The following is a 20,860-nucleotide window of genomic DNA, read 5'->3' as shown; positions in this document are numbered from 1 at the left end:
TCTCCAACTATTTCCAAGATTAGAATTTTTTCTGAGCAAGTCAACCCGAATTTTCCTTGGTGAGAGGAGAGATATTGTCTGGACTTTCAGATGGAACTGTTAAATCTCAAAGATGTGGCTCAGCTGACAACAAGTGTCATCTCTATAGATTATTCCTTTGAGTACCACTCTCCCTAGCCCTAACTAACCCAACTCAATGGACATAATCCCCCCCAACCCCGACATTGACTATACTCACCAACATAGGACCACTATTTCCAAATACCATTGTAACTGTACGCAAAAAGTTGCCAGTGGTACTAACAAGGTTAGATAACAGCATCACAGGCACCTACTCATGTTCCCCAGCTAGCTATCTTTCTCTTTTGTTGGAAAGCGGTGAAATGATCGAAGAGGGATATGGAGAGAAAGTTGCCGTGGACAACTCAGAGAGAGTTGATTGTGTTGGTAAGGGTCCCAATCTCATCTGCTTTCTCAGTGACGTATCTCATGGTGTCACACATCATCTGCTCCAGCTTTGCATCATCCTTCTCATCCAGGGCGATGTGGCCGCTGAGCTCGGGGCTGAGGCGGAAGAAAGGCACCCCAATGGTATGGCACCAGGTTTTTGCCCTGTCCACCGCTCGCAGATCGGAGTCGCACACCTGTGGGGGCGAGAAACAGGACCTGCTCACTGAGGGAATACACATTCCTGAGCTGGGGATCACAAAAAGTTTGGGGAAACCATACAACCCATTGGTTTGGGGTGATGTGTTCACTCTCTAAATTACTGATAATTATTGTTCAACCTCAGACCCCTTGAATATCGTACTCAACAGAGAGTGCAGTATAATGAGGTCATCATGGACAAACCTCCAGGAGTTGATTTTCTTAATCATGCAATATCATGCATTATCATCTATATAGGACGTTTTAGCGGTGCATTAAAAAGGCGTATTGTAGTCCGCTCAATATCAGAGCATATTGAACGAAACGCATAGGCCAACGTATTAATTCTCCATAGGCTACCGTTGTTTCTTGCCGTTCAAGATAGCACCATATTCAATTCTGTCTCGTCTTTTGCGTGAGCGCTTGCTGAATGCGCAAATGCTTGCTACTATAGTGCGCATAATTTTGCTACATTTCACAAGCGCGCAAACATCTTGCTAGTTGTTTGTTTCATATGCAGTTTTAGGGGCTTCCCCTTTTCAGCTCTGGGATGGGACTGCCAAGTCAACTTCAAAGACGAGTAGCAGCCGGATAATTTTGTGCAGTTTATGCTTGCTCTCCTTGATTGTATAGATGATAATAATTATATTGGATGGCCTTGATTCATGGAATACCAGGGAATATTGCACTCGTTAGCATCAATATTGCACTCATCTTCGATTTGTGCAATATTGACCCTAACTCGTGAAATATTCCCTGGTATCCCATTCATAGCCATCCAATATAACAATAAGTATTCATCAAATCATTCCAAATTGTCCTCCAAACCCCTACCCCAATAACTGCCCCCCCCCCCCACACACACACCTATTATCTCATTTGTAGATTCTAAACTTTTGTATACAGCAAAAGTAAGGAGATTATCAGAAATGCCATGAACAGAATGCACTTACCTGCTTAATCATGAGATCCAGCAGTTTTATACCTCCTTGTAGATTCTGCAAAAAGTGAACTGGTTCTGTGGGATAGAAGATCTCAAGTTTCCCCACAGGCAAGGGCGGTCTCCATCCGGTACCAAGAGAGACGACAGCACCAATCTTACACACAGGCTCACACTGATAATGATAATAATGAATTATTTCAAAAAGCTATTTAAGGCAATGAAAAGAATTAATCAACATACATAGGTACACACATATTTTTATTTTACACACACACATTCACTCTCACACATATAAACAAACACACATAGTGAAGCATGCCCAAATATGAAAATAACAATTATACAGTACAGTGGACTCCCGTTATAACAAAGTCCTTGGGACCGGCGGTTTTCTTTCGTTATATCAAACTTTCGTTATAACCGAACAAATAGAAAATAAAAATACATAGAGTGGATAATCTAGCGGCCAGAATTTTTACTTCCTTGTAACCGGAATTTTGTTATAACCATGTTCGTTATAACAGGAGTGCACTATATGTAAAAAAAAAAAATTACAATCAGATTTTCACATTGATCACACCCAATATGATTAAATTGTCTACATGCTACTTCAGGGTCTTAAAATATAACATCTTAGCTCTATTTTGCAGAGAACCCAATTCAATTTGGTTCAGCAGAAATGTGGACTGTTATAAAGCATGTCATGAGTCTGATTCTTCCAAGTTTAGCACTTGGATGCTCTTGTGTGTGAACACAATGGACAGAACTTGGAGGGAAGAGATTCCCAACATGCTCTACAAAATTCCTCATTTCTCTTTGACCACTGAAGCAAATTGAATGGGGTTTCTGTAAAATGTGGGCAATGAGTTAGAGTTTTGTACCCTGAAATTGTATTTGGATTGATTCACTACTTTTAAAGTTATCATTGCGGAGAGTTCCGTTGTATTTTTTTTTTTTTTTTTTTTTTTTTTGGGGGGGGGGGACATACGGTACCCCCCCCCCCCAAATCCATATGAGTATAAAGCTTTCCACTCTCATCAAGTAGGTTGCAACATTACCAAGAATGACCTCCAACCTTAACATTGGAATGTGAGGGTGAGGCTCAGCCTAGCAGCTGTTTCTATATACCAGTGGTTTTGCTTGTTTTTTTGTGTGTGTGGTTTTTTTTTTTTTTTTTTTTTTTTTGGGGGGGGGGGGGGAGGAGATTCCTCTCTTTCACTGAGAGCACATTCTGACACCAGTGGGTGTAGACGCCTGTTCACATGCTGTCAAAGATCCCTAAGTTTTGAACAGTGAATAGCTTTCATAGCTGGTGTATTATCTTCCCGAAACAGCCATCCTGGTTTTGAGTGTAGCACTGTGGGTCTCCACTATTCTGTCCCGTCGCCAAGGCAACGCTCTCCACCCTGGTCGACTGAGCTGACTCGTCCGAAGAGAAGTTTATATTATAAATCACCCTCAGTTGTGAACGTCAATTGTTAATAGCTGTGTTAAATTGAAGTAACAGTGGATAATATTGTGTGAACTCAGTTGTGTACATTAAGCCACACCTTCAGTCACATATCAAGGTGTCATTATCTTTTACTCAACTCGACACAGCGGTCGAGAGTGAGATAAAATAAATTAATATCTTTGCAGAAGAATCTAACACCAAAGATAATTGTGTGAAGACTGTTTTATTCATGTAGTTTTTGTAACTAGATCTCCTGCGAGTAATCTAAACCCGAACTGGGCTAGGTTATGAATTAACCTGTGACTTGTAGAACTCATGAATCTCTGTCAAGGCATCCAGGGTGGGATTGTTGCAGATGAGACCCCCATCCAGGAACCGACCCATTGGAGGGAAGAACGTCGGGGCTGCCCCCGTGCAGCGGGCCGCATACCATGCTAAGCCCTCTATATCATTGAAGGAAAGAAAAGGAAGGGGAGGGGGTTATCGAATTCCATGAAAACGTATGTAATTAGTAGAAGAGAGATGAATGCATTCAATTGTTGTATGGTACAAATTGATACATTTTTTGTGATATATTTCTCTCCATAGCATAAAGCATCATGGCTAAAGCTTGGTTTACGATGTCCTAAAAACCTGTAACCATGGCGTTTTACATGTGCTGCGTTAATCCTACTGCACCTACCAGGAGAGAGCAGACTGAACCTGCAACTCCATCCTGGAGTCTGCCCCCGGCAGAGGGGATAATTCAGAACACAGATGGGATGTGGGTGTGTCTCAAGGATTATATTCACTTTTCCCTTCAATACAACATACTGCATGTCCTGAAAAATCATCTATACAGCAAATTGCTAGGGGCAGAAGCCTCGATTTGGTGAAATTATAGTGACTTGTAGGGATGGGGTCCCCAAAACCTGATTCTTTTGTTGGCCAATTTAACTAACATATTACAAATTTGCAACATATGATTTCCACTACTAACAAGAGAAATATTATCTTGGGGCACTGGGTGATGTCCAGGACAATCAATTATCAATTGATTAACTGAACAATCGACCATGATGGAGTTGGAGAAGAATTCAACTTCTGACCTCTCATCAATGGGAGTGTTGATAATTTCAAAAGTCTCTTTATCTTACGTTAATTTAAATATATGTGTTTCTCTCTGTCTCTTTGTCTGCCACACGCATAAAAATACATATATTAAAATACATGTTTTACAATTACAGCCCACAACTTACAGAAATATGAGATGACATGATCAAAATAGCATGGCATGAGCATCGTTATACTCATAGATACTTGCCCTGTGGCTGTATGGGATCAAACCCGGGTCGATCGGCCCCTATCCTTGCAGACGACGTCTCGGGGGCCTCGAAGTTGCGGAAGAAGTGGAGAGCAGCTGGATTCCTGTCAGCAAGAGTTCCTGAGACCAAGATTCTGAGGAGGAGGTGAAAGCATTCCCATGGTTGTGTATATTGCCAAAATCTCACCAGAAACATTGTGTGCTTTGTACAAAACATATAATGCAGAACTTCATTATTTTTCTCAGACTGACATAAGAATTGTACTAAAATATGATTCATATTCTTAATTTTCTAATGTCTGCAAACTGATGTATCTACAAGCTATACAATTTTTGATGTTCTATTGGATGATAGGTCCAGATTATCCAGGTGGACAATGGCTCCCAACAAATCCATGACATCACATGAGCTCTTTGAAGACAGTCATAATTATGCGTAATAGTGTTGTCTTCTTAGCTCAACGGCCAAGCCTGTTTTACACCCTAGAGAAAAAAAAAATTACATTACAAGCATATCAAAACTTTTCAACAATCTATTTAATTTGTGCACATTTATTATTAATGATAAATCAACAGAACACAAAATACAGACATATATTTAACAAATAAATGTAAAGAGAGAGTTTGCACACATAAATGATACAATGTTTTACTGATGAAAATATTGATGGAGAACTTTTATCAGCTTTCAGCTAGATCACATAAAACTAGGAACAATACATAAGATTAATTTCGATCATGATGAAATCCATAATTGTTAAATTGTCACTTCATTAAAGTTTTCTCTCATTTTCTATAAATTTGCAAAAGAAAATGAAATTGCCTAAATGTAATGTCAGTAGCAGCTCAGAGTCAGAGAACTACTTACAGGTAAGCAATTGTATCATTATTCATCTAAATTTTTCCACTTACCTTGGATACTTGATCTGATCCAAACGTGTCTCCTCTCCAAGATAATCCTTGAGGCACTGTTCAAGCTTGCCTGCATCATAAGGTCTTGGGCCATCGAACACTTTGTCCTTAAGATCCAAGTAAAGCTTCCGGCACTTTTCCACCGAATACCCTGATAAAAATGGAAGAATGTCAGTCTGTGATTACCGTCCTCTTTTCTATCTATCTTCCAAACTGATGCCAGGACACTGACAAGGGCAACATATTTGGTTCTTTCAAATTGTGGTAAATGGAAGTATGCGGTATGTTATTGTTGCGTCAATGCGTTGAGGCGCGTTGTGTCCATGCCAATGGCGCAGTGTGCGTGTGGTTGGCATGGGCACAACGCAACTTTTATTTTTCATGTGAATATAATGACGCAGATTTGATTGATTCTTGATTCTTCACTTTCACTTGAGAGAGAATGGACATACAAATGTATTCTCTATGAGCTCTGCTATGTTGAATAGTTAATAGGCCTGTATCTGTTATTCACTCTGTATTCGACATGTAGCTGAGGATAGTGCGGAGTTTAGACTGTCTGTTTGATTTGCTCAATAAATCATTGCAATTTCAACTCATGGAGACTGGCATCGTCAGCGTCATCATTAACCCGGTTTACAACAAATGGTGTCAGGAGTGGGATGATGACAGCCTGACGGAGTGATCCACTTCATCCAGTTGAAGAACCCTGATCGACGAATAACAGCCTCGAGTATGATGGAATAATGGTCCATGTTTCGCTCCGAGGAGACCTGCTGTTTTGACGACACTTTGGTAGCGGACAGGAGTATGCAGGAGTGATCTTGATGGTGTACGTTGATCAGCCCTGGTAGAGCAACGCTACTCTGTGAGGCAACTTCAAGATGATCAGGCTCGTCGGTAGCAGATTGAAGACTGGAGCAAATGGTGCATCGAGAGTTTGCCGTAGATGTCTATCAGCGCGAGTGTACCACAGGAGCAGCAGGACATCGATCAGGATGTGACGGTTGGAGCTGGCATCTCATGCACTGAACAAGTATTTGATAACTTTCATTTAAACCGATTGGACTTTAAGCAGATTTTGACCTATGATGCCATTTGGGCATTACGTTTCATGTTTGAAAATGATGTGTCTTAATTTATCAGTTTAACTGCGTAATTAGTCATGTGTGAACAGTTTGTTTATAAGGATGTGCAAAGTAATAATTGCTCTTCGTCATCATATCAACAGGCAATAGGGTTGTGTGTAAATCTCGCTCTAGGCCATGCTCAGATTGAAAAGTTTAGTGGGTATTGTGAAGACGGCACTGAAACACCTTTTTCTAACTGGATGGAAGGATTCAATTTTATTATTGAACCTTTCCATTTCAATGATGAGGAGAAGGCTTGGGTTTTGGTGAGCAACCTTACGGGGTCAGCAAGAGAGGAGATTCTTTATTGTCTGTCTGACAAGAAGCGGAGGAGTTTCACAGAGATTGTAAAAGCTCTCCGTCTGTGTTTTAGTCGAGAGAATTCTCACTATTTGCGATGCTTGTTCTATAATCGTGTTCAACATGATAGTGAAGACTTGGCAGACTTCAGTAGGGCTCTCATGCGTCTTTATGCCAAATTGGTAGATGCTGCAGACGATGAGAAGGAAGCTGCGGCTCTGAGGCAGCTTAGGGATGAAGCTCTGTCAAATCAGTTTGTCAGTGGAACACGGGATGAGAGAGAACAAATTTTGTTAAGGCGTTTGCACATGAGAAATAGGGGAGACCGATTTGAAGTGCTTAGGAGAGAAGCATTGTTAGTTCTCCGTGAAGACTGTATGCTTGAGGGAGATGGGCTGAAAACTGGGAGTGCTGATACTGGAACACAAGGAGTGTTCACTGACCCGGTTGCTCAGCAGCTAGATCTTTCCTCAGACATGTCAGATACAGCTGGACAGGAGAAGGAGGATGTCATATCTACTCTTTTGGGTGGGGGATCGCAGATTCTGGGTTGCGTTGATGTAGATGAGGGTGGTGCAGAAATTGATGCTGGGGGACATGGACGTGAGTCTTGTGATGAACAGGTTGATGCAAAGGATTTAGATGCTGGGGTGCTTCTAATTGCAAAACCTGTGGGAGAGGGTACCGAGAGGGGTCCCGAATTATCACATGAAGGTCAGGATGTTCAAAAGCATGCAAAAGTGCAGCCACTGAGCACTCACTTAGTGCCAAAGGAGCGGTCAATTCCAAAAGGGGAGAATATTTCTCACGGTAACATTGTTGTCAATAGTGTAACAACAAGGGAGGCATGCATACCTAACTGTAACATGTGGAAGCATGGATGTCATGTTCAGGGAACAGTATGGGGGCCCTGGGAGTCCAATTGGAGACCGAATTTTCATGAAAGCTTGGTCGCTGCAGGTTAGAAATTCGTTGTCCGTTCATGGAATTTGTTGTGAGTTGATTCACTTACAGTGTATACGTTCATAACTGTTGAAACTTGTGTACCATCTCGGGTATCAGGGAATTAGGGACTATGGACATTTCAGAGATCCAATATCGATGCGAGAAACCAATGGTTGTTTTGATATGTGATTGATAAGAAGTTTTTGATGAGATATAGGAATAGAGATAAGAAAGTATTTGAAATCACTACTACGTGGAAAAATGAAGGAACTATAGCCATTGTTTTCATTGTTTTGTTGGAAGCTGAACAACATGGCATTCTGACAATGTTAGTGGTTGTTCATTGAGTCAGGAACGTTTGATAATGAGATATAGTTGGTCGAGAATTCATGCTTTGAATGATCCCTTAATTTGTGTGAAGTTTTGTAAATGAGCAAATCGCTGACTGTGACGATATGACACATAAAGCGGGGAAGTTACCGTATATCATAGCGGAGAAGCTTATTTTTGTTAGTAGTGAATTCTAACATTCTGTGACTTCACTTTGTTTTAACTGTGAATTTCGTGATATGTGTTATATTGATTCATTGAGAAATACATTACTTTTAGAAAATCGATTATTATCATACGGGTCGTATGATATAATCGCGGGGAAGTTGTTGTGTTGTTGTATGCATTTGGCATGTGTATTAAGAGACTTGTCTATATATTGCGTCTCGATAAATTTGAACTATACACATTGATGTATGGTTTTATATACAATGTATAGAACATGTTCTGTTACGGCATGTTTGACGGGTTTTTATGCATTGTTTTCTCGGATATTCTGTACATAACTGACAATGTGGGACGGCTGAGTTCTACATCGAAACGGAACTGAAGAAAATTGTAACATATTGATGTGTTATTCTCTTGGCCCGAACCTTTATGCCATGTATCTGAGTTTGTATGATTTACTGTAAATTTGGAAGGTTCAAGAGTTTCAGCTTTTGGCAGATTTCAAAAATAATGTTCGATTTTGTAGTATTTCCGCGTTTGTATATTTGACTGGAAAAGCGGGGAACACACGCTTTCCTGAAATATATTTTTGTAATTATCTACTGTTAATCCGCTTTGTATGGAATTGCTGTAAAGTGTATATGATTTGATGTGAAGAGCGGGGAATTTTTCGTTATATTATTGTGTGTAATGGTATGAAAATAATATGATGTAATTGGGATTATATAACACATGGTTGTGTTATATAACCGCGGGGAAGTTTGTGGTAAATGGAAGTATGCGGTATGTTATTGTTGCGTCAATACGTTGAGGCGCGTTGTGTCCATGCCAATGGCGCAGTGTGCGTGTGGTTGGCATGGGCACAACGCAACTTTTATTTTTCATGTGAATATAATGACGCAGATTTGATTGATTCTTGATTCTTCACTTTCACTTGAGAGAGAATGGACATACAAATGTATTCTCTATGAGCTCTGCTATGTTGAATAGTTAATAGGCCTGTATCTGTTATTCACTCTGTATTCGACATGTAGCTGAGGATAGTGCGGAGTTTAGACTGTCTGTTTGATTTGCTCAATAAATCATTGCAATTTCAACTCATGGAGACTGGCATCGTCAGCGTCATCATTAACCCGGTTTACAACAAAATGATAAAACATAAAGCAAATAATGATAGACAACTGGACTTGAAAATCTCCTAGCCATGGTCAATAAACTTAACATGAATTTCAAAATTCAAATTGTGGCTCATTGATTTGAGGGCAGCCTCAAAGGTACATGCAGTCTACTTCAACTAAAGGATCTGTTAAAGATTTGCAACAACTTACTTGCTTACTTACTTACTTACTTACTTACTTACTTACTTACTTACGTACTTACTTACTTACCCACTTACTTACTCACTTACTTACATATTTACATACTTACTTCAGTAAAAAAAGATCTTTAAATCACCATTTTTTCAAAACATTTATCATTGCAGATACAGCTTGTCATTATTGCTATCTTCTAAATACAGTAACATCATATAACAGAGGGAATGTACATGTTTCAACTGGCATACTTCCAACACTGTCATCATTAGGCCTACCTTGTGACAGCGCAATGGCCAGAATGCCCCCCGTGCTGGTGCCGACAATCCAGTCAAACAGCTCTGTGATTCTTCTTCCGGAGGATTTCTCGATGGCGGCCAGGAGCTTTATTAGGACAAGTCCCTTGATCCCTCCTCCATCAAGGCAGAGGACAGCATCTTTGGAGCGAGGCTTTGGCGGTGTCCCCCTCTCATTTGTTGCTATGGCAGCACCATCAACTGCATCCTCACCACGTCCCAGTGGACTGCTGATGTTCACTCGGCAGAGTCTGTCTAAAACTGAAAGGAGGAAATCAGCAAAGGAGGGTCAAAAAGTTAAACCAATATTTTTTCAAAGGGCAAAGATATAAGACAGGGGTGAGGCACTGCATAACAAGAAGGCACCTGCCCTCCAGTAAATTACTTTGATATTGGTCTTGTGTACATAAAATGTCCCTATAATCAAATATGACAGTCTAGGAATCTATGCCACTCAAAGCCATCGGTACTTCTCCGCAAAATGTTGAATTTTATACTGTTGAGCACACTCAAAGTTTATGATATTGCCAAACCAAAGCCAACAAAAAAGAGGCCAAAATGAATTTCCAACAATTTAAGTTAATAGAGTAAGTTCTAAGCAGTTAAAGCTTTAATATGATATGTAACTCCTAGCCCGTTCAAAAAGTGATTGAAATCAGAGAGAGTTAAGAGATTCAGTTTCATAGGAAAGGAGAAAAGTGGTCACTCTGGTGTGCTGTGCAGGAGTATCAATGAGAGCAAGTTCTATAGAGTGAAAGCAGCACCTGCCTGAAAAAATATGGTCCAGAAAAACTGTTCATATCTCGATTTCAGTCCTGTTTTAAGCTACCAAAATTTAACAGCAAGTAGAAAAAAAATCATTCTCCCAGGTTAGATCTCCCAGGTTAGACAAAATTTTATAAATTAGTCTGTCACTCTATATTTCATATTCTGGTCCATTACAGAGAATCCTAATCTGCGACTTTTTGTGGGTTTTGAGCCAGGCAGTCATGCATGGCAAAATTATAAATCTGGTGAACAGGTGGCACTCAATATTGCATAAAACATTGATAAAAGAAGAAAGGTGGTGAAACCTCATTAAGCAGTTAAACATATACAGATTCAGTTTAAGAAATACTTCTGCAAAGATGAGGCCATGTATATAGAAACATGGAGGTAAATAGACAATAGAAGGATACAAATAAATGATAAATGATGAAATGAAGACTGGAAAATATTAAGCTCAACATTAATGCTCACCATGGTTTTGTTGATTAACATCTTTCCTGTCGGTGACATCATGCCTGCCACCCTCTTGGCATCCCCTCATGCCTGGTTTGCATTGACTGGCACCAACACCATGCAGAAGCTCTATTATCTCAGACTGCACATCTGTGATAAAGATAGTTCATGCAATAATTTTAAGTTGCAGTGGTGGCTCTGGGATTATGGGCAGAGCATGGAACAAAATATATTCATGGAAGTATTTTGGGACAGTTACATGTACTTCCGGCTAAAATGTGAAGATCTTTTGTATACGCCATATATTTAGCGAGTTTACATTTTCACGAATCTGGACTTCCTGACGATGTATACGTCAACTTTTTCATGTGTCTTTAATGTGAATAGCACCTGACTCTCAAAATTTGTGTAAATAAAAACACTGCCAATTATTCTGCATATACAGTATTCTTTATTTCAATCTTCTTTAATATTTATAGGCATTTTTTCCCATAATGGCAATGAGGGGTGATCCAGAATCACTGGCATTTAAAAAGAAAGAAAGAAAGAAAAAAAAAGAAAAAAAAAATAAATAAAGAAGAAAGAAAGAAAGATAGAAAGGTACATATACATACACATACATGTATATGTCCCCAACTAGAACACCACGGATATTGTCACTGTCATGAATGACTGATATATTTTACCTCTAGGAGCATATAAATGCAATCACACTTTGTTGTGCAACTAGATCTGCACAAACAGATCTCTAAAATCTACACATTTAGGGTTTTTTAACTCTGTTGCAGGGTACCAAATGGGGCCTCTTGAACCATTTGAAAGACTTTATATCCTCTTCTCAAAAAGAATGATTCCTTACAAGTACAGTGGAAATTTGTTTGTGTGTTTTAAGAAGGACGTATGTACAAGGTTTACAGAAGACAAATGACAGATAACGGATTGAAAGTGATTGCAATAGCTTGATCGAGTCCTTTGCTTAGTGAGCTTAAAATAACAACAAACAAACAAACTTCAAACTTGAATATCGACAGATCTCAGCCCCAAGTTTTTGTTTGCTATACACCATGCAGGAGACAAATCATGCAAGCTCAGGTCTTTTGACATGAAATATTTCACCAAGGAAACTTAAAGGAGACCTTCGGATGATTTTCAGATTTTTACATGTGAACAACTATAAATTAGTAATACTGAGGACAGAGATTCAGAATTTGTCATAATTGGGATGAAGAATAAGAATATTTTCAAAATTTAGAACAAATTGCAATGAACAAGGATGATGACATGGCAGAGTCACCATAAGAATGCATGAGTTGGGGCTCAAGGAAGCAGAACAAAAGAAGAAGGCATGCATAGATTAATACACAGGTTAACTCGCAAGCAAACAGTATTGTAATGGAATTACACTGCTGCATTTCTGAAATATGTGAACCTCCTATGTCATCATCCTTGTTCAGTGTAATTTGTTTAAGGTTTTTCAAATTATTGTTTCTCTGCTCAAGAACCACAATAAATTCCACAAATCTATACACGGAGTTGTCGATTTATGTACTACATGACGTGGAATTATGAAAATCGTCTGGAATGTCCCTTTAATGTGCTGGCACAAAGCAGGTGGCCACTATACACAAGCAGTCTCTAGGACAGGTTTGACAGTAAATCCTCATATCCATTGACTGTCACATATTACCGTCTCTTTGGACGTTCTTGGCAGCAAGGTGTGTAGGGGATTCCTTGTCATGATTCAGCCTGTTAACGTCAGCATCACAGGAAACGAGCAGTCGAATGATATTCCGATCCCTTTTCTGACAAAAAGAACAAACATTACCATCATAAAAATAATGTTTCAGACGAAAAGAAGAGAGAGTTCTAATATTCACCATCTACACTCTGCATGTCTATATGAAGAAGATTATAGACCCAGAAGCGTGGGGGAGATTTTGCTGGCCCAATTCACTACCCACTGGGCTACATTCTAAAACCACTACTGTTTATGGTTAGTGTGGGAATGAAGAGTGAATACCACATGAATGAGATGAGATGGTCAGTAATCTGTAATGGGGGAGAAACTGAAAGACAGGTGAAACCCTTGCTTCACCTTAACAGCATAGTGGAGGGGGGAATTTCCATCTCTGTCCGAAAAGTTTGGATTGGCCCCTGCTTTCAGAAGGTCACGGAGGCACTCTATAGGTCGGTTGCGCTTCATCATGACAAGGAGGGCAGTGTCGCCAGTTTTGCTCATGGCGTTGATGTCGTAGTCCTGTCGGAGGACTAGCTTGACGAAGTTGGAGTCCTTGGCCCAGTGTAAGGGAGTACCGCCATGTTTGGAACATGCCTTCTTGCCGTGCTCGCGGTGACGATCAAAGATGACTGTTGCCAAACTGTGAGATGGAAATTGGCAATTGGTTATTTTAGTGTCTGTTGTCTGAAAAAAAAATCCAGGTACTATTAAAACAGAGTTTGTAATGCACATGCTGTCTTCATTAAAAAAACAAAACACTGCATTATCTACTGACAACTAATTTTCAACATTCATTTTCAAAATTATCATTTTCACACTTCATTTCAGCATATCTGTGTGTTTTCTACATAACGTGTTGATAAAACACTAATAAGATAAGGATATTTCTACCTGAAGTTTACCCTGACATTCTTGCTAACAATATGAACTAAGTATATTTGTATCATGTCTTGCCTGAAATGCCCCCCCCCCCCCACTTCAGATGTCAAATCAAAGATATGACTCTAAAAATCTGTTTTTTACGCACTGCATAGTGTATGACAACATCTATTAAGAGGCAAAACATTTTGTCCCTCCGGTAGGATATAAAATTGAAGGTCCCAGGTGTAGGGGTGCCATAACCAAGGCACGTAAAACATTGTGCTTCATTCCTTGCAAAAGCCAGGGTGCAAATCCAGTGAAGTGGTTCCCCTCCCCCCCCCCCCCCCCCCCCCGCCCCACCCCCTGTTTTATCCTCCATTTCATAGGCATTTACAAACATCATAAACCATCTTTATTTCATTCCCATCAATATACTGAAAAGTATTGATATCACATTTTTGTTTTTTGTTTTTTCAGCTTCACCAATCACAACATCTTGAATCAATGAAGATATTTATGCTTTCAAGGACCAGATAGCATCTGCAATCAGTCAGACTCTAATGTCCACATGGCTATACTCACTCCATATGACTGTGTTTCATGGCGTAATGAATAGGATAGCCGATGTGATCCGTAACGTCCACCGCAGCTCCTGCTTTGGCCATGACGAGTGCCGTGCCAAACTTCCCCAGCTGACAGGCCAGTAGCAGGGCTGTTAGTCCAGACTGGTTGGGTCTGTCCAGCAGTGCCCTGTCTGGGGGCAAGAGCTGGACACAAGGTAGCATTTTTTAAGATAGTAGTACACACTTGTTGTCTGCCATTTGCCATTACTTGTCACACCATTTTCTTTTTTGTAAACCCTACAAGAGTTTGACTTTCATCTTTATGATATGTGCTGTAAGGCACGATATTTTTGCAGCATGAAATTTAAATGAATTGGAGCCGATGGCCTTTTTCTCTGCATGAAAGTTTTGCAAATTGCCACTGGCATTCAATGGATATAATGTAGGCAAGAACTTTCGCATGCATAATCATTTCACAAATCTTGGCTCTCTTGAAATCCGCAAAGATAACATGCATGCAAACATTTCTGGTTTTACAGTACTTCACCTCACACTTTCTGATGCTGTCCATACAGGTCTATTTCTCATACAGCATGCCTAAATAGAACAAAATGATTGAAATGACAAGCATAGCGATTTCATAGAACTGTGCCATCATCTTGCCCTTTTCCCATGATTTACAGCAGTAAGTATCAATGGATGTTCAGAAGTCTTCATTACACACTGATGCATAGATATGATTTCCTAACTTATGCTTTATGCAAGCTCCAAATTCAGTTTCGTCAAAAGTCGAGTTGCCCATGAATATTCTCATGACTATAAACTTTGTGCTCCCCGTATACAAATTTCATTTGACCTTTTGGGGTTCTTTCAATGAAACTTGCATGAAGTCATTATGTTCCGACGCAATATTTTTTTCGTTTATGTATTCATGTTTTTACCTTGGCAATGTGGTCCCCATATCTTGGTATACGGGCAGCATAATGGTAAACAGTTTCTCCATTTCCATCCCCAATGTCTGGAGATGCACCAAAGTTGAGAAGATGTTGAATGAAATCTTTGTCACTGCTTTTCACTGTCCTTGACTTCGAGATGCATTCAATGGCCAACAGCAGTGGGGTTTTTGCTCCAGAATAGTTCTGACTGTTGATATAGCTGAAATGATTCAACAAACATAGAGTGTAAGTCTACTCATTTGATTCCAGTTCTAAAAATCTTGATCAGTCTAGAAGTAACCACCACCCTGGACACACATGTTACATGAGCTCGTTGAGGACGAGTCACCAGTATACTTGGGCAGATGTCTGATGGGAAATGAGTGTCATAGCAAAATCAAACTGTCCTCAATGGGTTAAAGATTTCTTTATAGACTGGTTTGCTGTAAAAATAAAAAATTATAATAAAATAAAAATATAAAAAAAAGAACCAGCAAGTTAATTCTGTGTAACATCCTGATTGACATTTGACATTGACATTCATGTGAAGCATAGCACAACTATCTTGCAAATGAAACCAGTCCTCATTAGATCTCTTTCCAAATTCAAACACCATACAACCTCCTTCATTTTGTTTTCAATCATTTATCCCCATCTAAACACATAATAGCATATATGCACTTTATAACAAAAATATGCCTAATGTAATTAAGTAATATTGGTATCTTATTTTTTGAAAATGCAAGAAAAAAACCTTTTGAAGGTCCACTGAGTTTGATGGCTGGTAGCCTGCCCACCAAAAACATGTCGGTCACAATGTAACAGCTATCAGAGTAGAAATTGAAACTGGGGTTGAGAGTTTTTTGCAGGATTACCATGTAAATTGTTACAAACAGCAGATATTACACCTAATAACCACAATTACATGATAATTTGCATTAGATAACCTTCCCTAGGAATCAACAGCTTTCACCACTTTTTGTGTGTGTTTTGTTTTTGATGACTTCAGAAAGAGAGTTTGCAAGAAGAAGAAAAAAAACAACACTAATACCAGTTATCATGATGCAAACTTGATGGCAGAAATACCTTCGTACTGCAGGGTCTCTGATGGCCTCTATGTCTCTCTGAAGAACTGCATGATGGGCTGGGGAGCACACCTCAGTGGGCTGGCCAGAGCCCAGCTGCCTGTGTCTGGTCTCCATACTAAAATCCTGATCTACACAAAACAAAGTGTCAGATTTATAAAGCCTGTTTTGGCTTAAACATTGTTGGCATACGAAGAGGTTGAAACAGAGTTAAATGTACTCTCACTGATGGCAGGGGAAGATTACTTTTATTTTGTCTCCGATCATGAAGAGAGAGTGTCAAAGATGTTTCAGCATTAAAAATTTTCATCTTGATTCAGGAACAATATTGTTCAGATTGATTGAATAAGCATGCTTATCATCATGAATCAACTTCTTTCTCATTCCATCTCTACAGTTATGACTAACATGAACTTTTTTCTTTTTTGGGGGGGGGGGTAGTATTACGATAATTGATTTCAACACAGAGGCTGGAAAGGGAACACAGAATTATTTTTTGTTTGTTTGTTTGTTTGTTTTTGCTTTAACAATGCAGAGCAGACCCAATACATCCATTTGAATTCATATGGCATGGCATATCTTTTGCTTCACTTTACTCTTTATTAGAGTTATCCATAGTTGGGGCTGGTGCTATACTGTACAAGTGGATATTTTCGCGTGACTAATTTTTCGCGCTTGGCCGGGTCGGAAGAGTTTCGCGTGTTGTTAATTCCGCGGAATCAAGACATCATGCACAGGCACATATGGCAAGCAAAAATATTTGCGTGCTTTTATTTTCGCGCTAGTTTCTGGTTTCGCGAAATGCGCGAAAATTTGAACACCGCGAAAATTTCCACTTTTACAGTATACAGCATCAGGGCCAGCCTTGCAGAGGATGCAGTCCTACAACTTCGGCAAAAATACCAAATGTTCACTTTCCATCAGAGCTACCTTCCCAGTACTTGTTGTCTACCTTCACCTTCAGTCAGCTCTAATTACTGCAGCTGCATACTGTTGGCCATGTAGGCCTACATTGAGGTCCTTCAGATACAGATGATTTTTTTTTTTAAGACACACATTGCTCTTTGTAGACATTTTTTTTAAAACCAAGACAATGCACATATGCCTACACAGCACAACAGTACAAGAATACACCTAACTGCATCGGCCACCCCAACACATTATGTTTCTGGTTAGAGCAGCCTGGTGTTAGAATACACCCAACAGTGGTCTGTACATGTAGTGAAGATGAAGAAGACAGTACTCTTCTCTTATGACAGGCATGTACTCCAGAAGAAGACGAGGAAGAACAGGAAGGATAAAGGAAAAAAGAAGAAGAGAGGAGGAGAACAATAAGAAAAAGGAGAAAAAGAAGAAGAAAAGAAAAAAAAAGAAAAGGAAAAGAAACTAGAGAAGCACTCTGACAGCGCAGACCTCCGGCAAGCAGCTTATTTCCACCACTGATCTTGTTGTTTCATAGAGATCAGTGATTTCCACTCATAAATATGTATGCACGCTGAAAATCTCCCCGATTTTCCAATGCAGAAGCCTTTTGTTATGTCATCAGCTTCCATCTGCACAGTCTGCCTTGCAGATAGCAGAAACAAAGCATGCACTTTTGTGTGCATTTATGCAAACCTCAAAAAATACACAGCCTGAACTCCCATGTTTATTGACCCTACCTGCCAAAATAATGAAAATCCTTCATAAAATCCATAAAAGTTTCCGAATCACTGCCAAAATTCAATTATCTGTTCCTTGGGTCATTCTTAATCTTTCCTGTAAGTTTCATCCAAATCCATTCACAATTTTTTTGAGTTATTTTGCACATGTACAGAAAAACAAACAAACAAACAAACAAACCTGCCCCCAAAAAACAAAAAACAGCCAACAAACCAATGCCGATGAAAACATAACCCCCTCCCTTGGCAGAGGTAAGAAAATGGCTCAACTCCGTACAGGTCACTAGGTTATTCGGTAACATTCAAGTTCTGCATTTAGTGCAGTTATAAATCACTGTCACTGATGATGTGTGTAAGCTAGCAAATGTTGCTCAGATTTGACAGTGCTTTACATAACTAACCAATACACAACTGGTCAAAACAAACTCTGATTTCTTCTCTACGTTTTACTGCAATACTGGGCTTGTTCCCGACACACATATCACTCGATCATTTACAAGGGTATATGGAGGTCTTTTCCCCACCTCCCCACTCATACCCACTCCTGGGTTCAGTATTTAAAGGCTATGCATCTAGCTATTGCTTGCGCTATACAACTAACAAGTTTATGCGCTGATCTGGGGGGCGTTTCATGAAGCGTTTTGTCAGATATTTCGTCTGACAAAATGTTAAAAGCTACTGAAATCCTTGCATCTGATTGGCTGAGAGCAAATTTGTCCGACAAGTTGTCGGACAAAAATGCTTCATGAAATGCCCCCCTGGGGACCATTTCATGAAGGAACTTGTCGGATAAAAAATCTGACAAGTCTCTTTTATAAGACAAGTTTTGAGAAATTCTTTAGTCTGATTGGCTGATTTCTCTGAACTTGTCGGATATAATTGACTTGTCGGACATTTCATCCGACAAGTTCCTTCATGAAATGCCCCCCTGGTAACCATACTTCCCACAGGCACAGTAAAATACCACATGTATTATTATAGTCAACTCACCAAGCCTGGTTCTGCGGGCTTTTGATTTTGATGTTAATGATGGTCGATCTATTTTTGAGCGACGTAACGCAACTGCACTTAAATTGAACTATCTCACGCAGGTAATTCACAACTTGTTCATCATAATATGTCGTGCCACTAGTCACACAATCGACGACGTTATTTTCACGGCGGGTGTAGCTCGAGAGTCGGCAGATTTGGGGAAGAGATACGACAGTGGGTTGTGGATGGTGAACCTAGCTCTGGCCCAGTGTACGTGTGGTTTGTACCCACTTCCCCCTGGTGCCGCTTCTTGGGTACCTTCGCAGCTATGCGCCATGGCTTGGTGCGGGAAATCCCCGCGTCAGGGATTCTTGGTGTGTAGGCTCTGTGCAAGTATTTTCCGCTATTTCGGTAAGGTAATGAATTGCTATGACGCCAATCTATCCAGGTAGCCGGAAAAATCGGGCCTACTGTGATCTCTGGGTAGCATCATAAGGTTTTGATATGCGTTGCAGAAATGGTATCGTGGGATTCAGTGATCCTCATCCTATACATGATCATTTTTTTTTATAAAGTATTTAGCATGGAATTTAGACTAGATAAATGTTATCTTTGAAGATTGTGTTTGTACATGTTCAACGCTGGTGACGCTTTTGCATTGTCTGATGTAGATTGTCGGTTTGTTTGTTATTCTTGTTGTAACTGATGTGATCACATTAAGATGTTTCGGGTGGGGGGAGTAGGCTCCCTAGATAATGTGTCACAGGATCACATGATTATACTTATCTATTACAAGTTAATCAACAACTAAAGTAACCATGCCTGTTATTTAATTCTCTAAGAACAAATCTGTAGATCAATACCAATTTAACAGCTGTCATTTAAAGATCAAAGCAAAAAAGAGAACACAAGAGCCCAAATCAAAATCTATGTGAAAATAGAACGTTTTGGAATGGTTTTGTTATAAGGTTTCCTTTTGGTAAAAACGTGCAGAAAAAAGATAAAAGTCCGAGGTTTACAATACATGCTGAAAGATTTTTTTGATTGAATCATTTCTCTATTCAAGAAAATATTTATACATAACAAGGTCAATTATCTCTTTAGATAATTGCAGGTACACATTGAACATATACAACACAAATAACATCCATGATATTAATGTGCCAGTATCAACAATAATATTTAACACTAACAATCATTATAACATTTATATCAATTCTTTAAGATATATATATATACATATATATATATATATATATATATATATATATATATATATGTCGAACGTTTATAGAAACTTCACACTCCGGGCGGACCAATAATCAGTCGATGTTCTGCTTTTTTGTTTTCTGATTTCGTTTTGTAAAAAATCAAAAATTCCATTTACTTTCCCATTGAAAAAAAAATATAAAAAAGAGATAAGTGCGTCAACAGTAATTTCATTAAAAGTCATTAAATCTTATCCTAAGAACTATCCCCCCCCCCAAAAAAAAAAGAAGAAGAAGAAGAAGAAGCTAAGCCGCAGACAAGATATAAAAATTTGTCAATAGAGGAAAATTCTGTAATACATGTAGGCCTATATCAGGGCCTTTATATAGTGAAAGTGTAATTCTAGGCTGAATGTTTTTACGCTCTGAATTTTCTTGACATGAGTATACATATTTGTCATTCTTTTTCTGAGCTTCATGTGCTTTGGTTTCCTGCCTTTCTCATGTAATTAATCTTGTCTTTATCAATTTGGTTGTATATACGCTAATGATATAGTAGAGGATACTACATTCGTTTGCGATTATAATATTTATTATGCCTGACGTGGATAGCCTCTGCGTTGGTTAACCACTCAGCGTCAGACTTGCCTGGTCCAGAATATGTACAAGAGTTTTTGTTTGCGATGAATTAAAGTTGAACTCTGTTTACTTCATCATAAATTAACTTTTAATGTTGAGCCTCAATAGCAAAAAAAAAAAAAAAGAAAGAAAGAAAGAAATCAACCTACCAAAAAAAGAAAAGGTTAAGTTATAATTAAAAGAAATACAAGTCATCAGAAACGTGAAATCGTGCAATTCTATCTTTTATGTCACGA

General features: G+C 39.2%; 1 protein-coding gene and 1 long non-coding RNA gene across 2 annotated transcripts; both read right to left on the bottom strand.

Annotated features, from left to right (window-relative positions):
- Positions 1–425: 425 nt before the first annotated feature.
- LOC139739991 (85/88 kDa calcium-independent phospholipase A2-like) lies at positions 426–16,261 on the bottom strand. Its single transcript, XM_071650587.1, has 10 exons — positions 16,146–16,261; positions 15,066–15,279; positions 14,144–14,328; positions 13,058–13,340; positions 9,724–9,895; positions 5,260–5,410; positions 4,348–4,481; positions 3,342–3,487; positions 1,602–1,763; positions 426–644 (listed from the first exon to the last, which is right to left on the bottom strand). Exons 1-10 carry the CDS (start codon positions 16,259–16,261, stop codon positions 426–428), a joined length of 1,782 nt encoding a protein of 593 aa, XP_071506688.1.
- LOC139740007 (uncharacterized) lies at positions 9,896–12,760 on the bottom strand. Its single transcript, XR_011711534.1, has 3 exons — positions 12,650–12,760; positions 10,981–11,112; positions 9,896–10,002 (listed from the first exon to the last, which is right to left on the bottom strand). It is a non-coding gene; the product is annotated as an uncharacterized lncRNA (long non-coding RNA).
- Positions 16,262–20,860: the final 4,599 nt, after the last annotated feature.

Source organism: Diadema antillarum, unplaced genomic scaffold (assembly GCF_040938485.1).
Source record: "Diadema antillarum isolate AM-2024a unplaced genomic scaffold, OU_Dant_1.0 seq00000824_RagTag, whole genome shotgun sequence".
NCBI classification, from domain to species: Eukaryota; Metazoa; Echinodermata; class Echinoidea; order Diadematoida; family Diadematidae; genus Diadema; species Diadema antillarum.
This window is presented reverse-complemented; position numbering and strand designations above follow the sequence as displayed.

Excerpts from the sequence above, each read along its gene's own strand:
- LOC139739991 (XM_071650587.1), bottom strand. The coding sequence starts at position 16,261 with ATGGAGACCAGACACAGGCAGCTGGGCTCTGGCCAGCCCACTGAGGTG. Across the intron at positions 13,341-14,143 it reads ATGAAACACAGTCATATGGA|TTTGGCAACAGTCATCTTTG; the intron begins GTGAGTATAGCC and ends TCCATCTCACAG. Across the intron at positions 1,764-3,341 it reads ATGAGTTCTACAAGTCACAG|TGTGAGCCTGTGTGTAAGAT; the intron begins GTTAATTCATAA and ends TATCATTATCAG.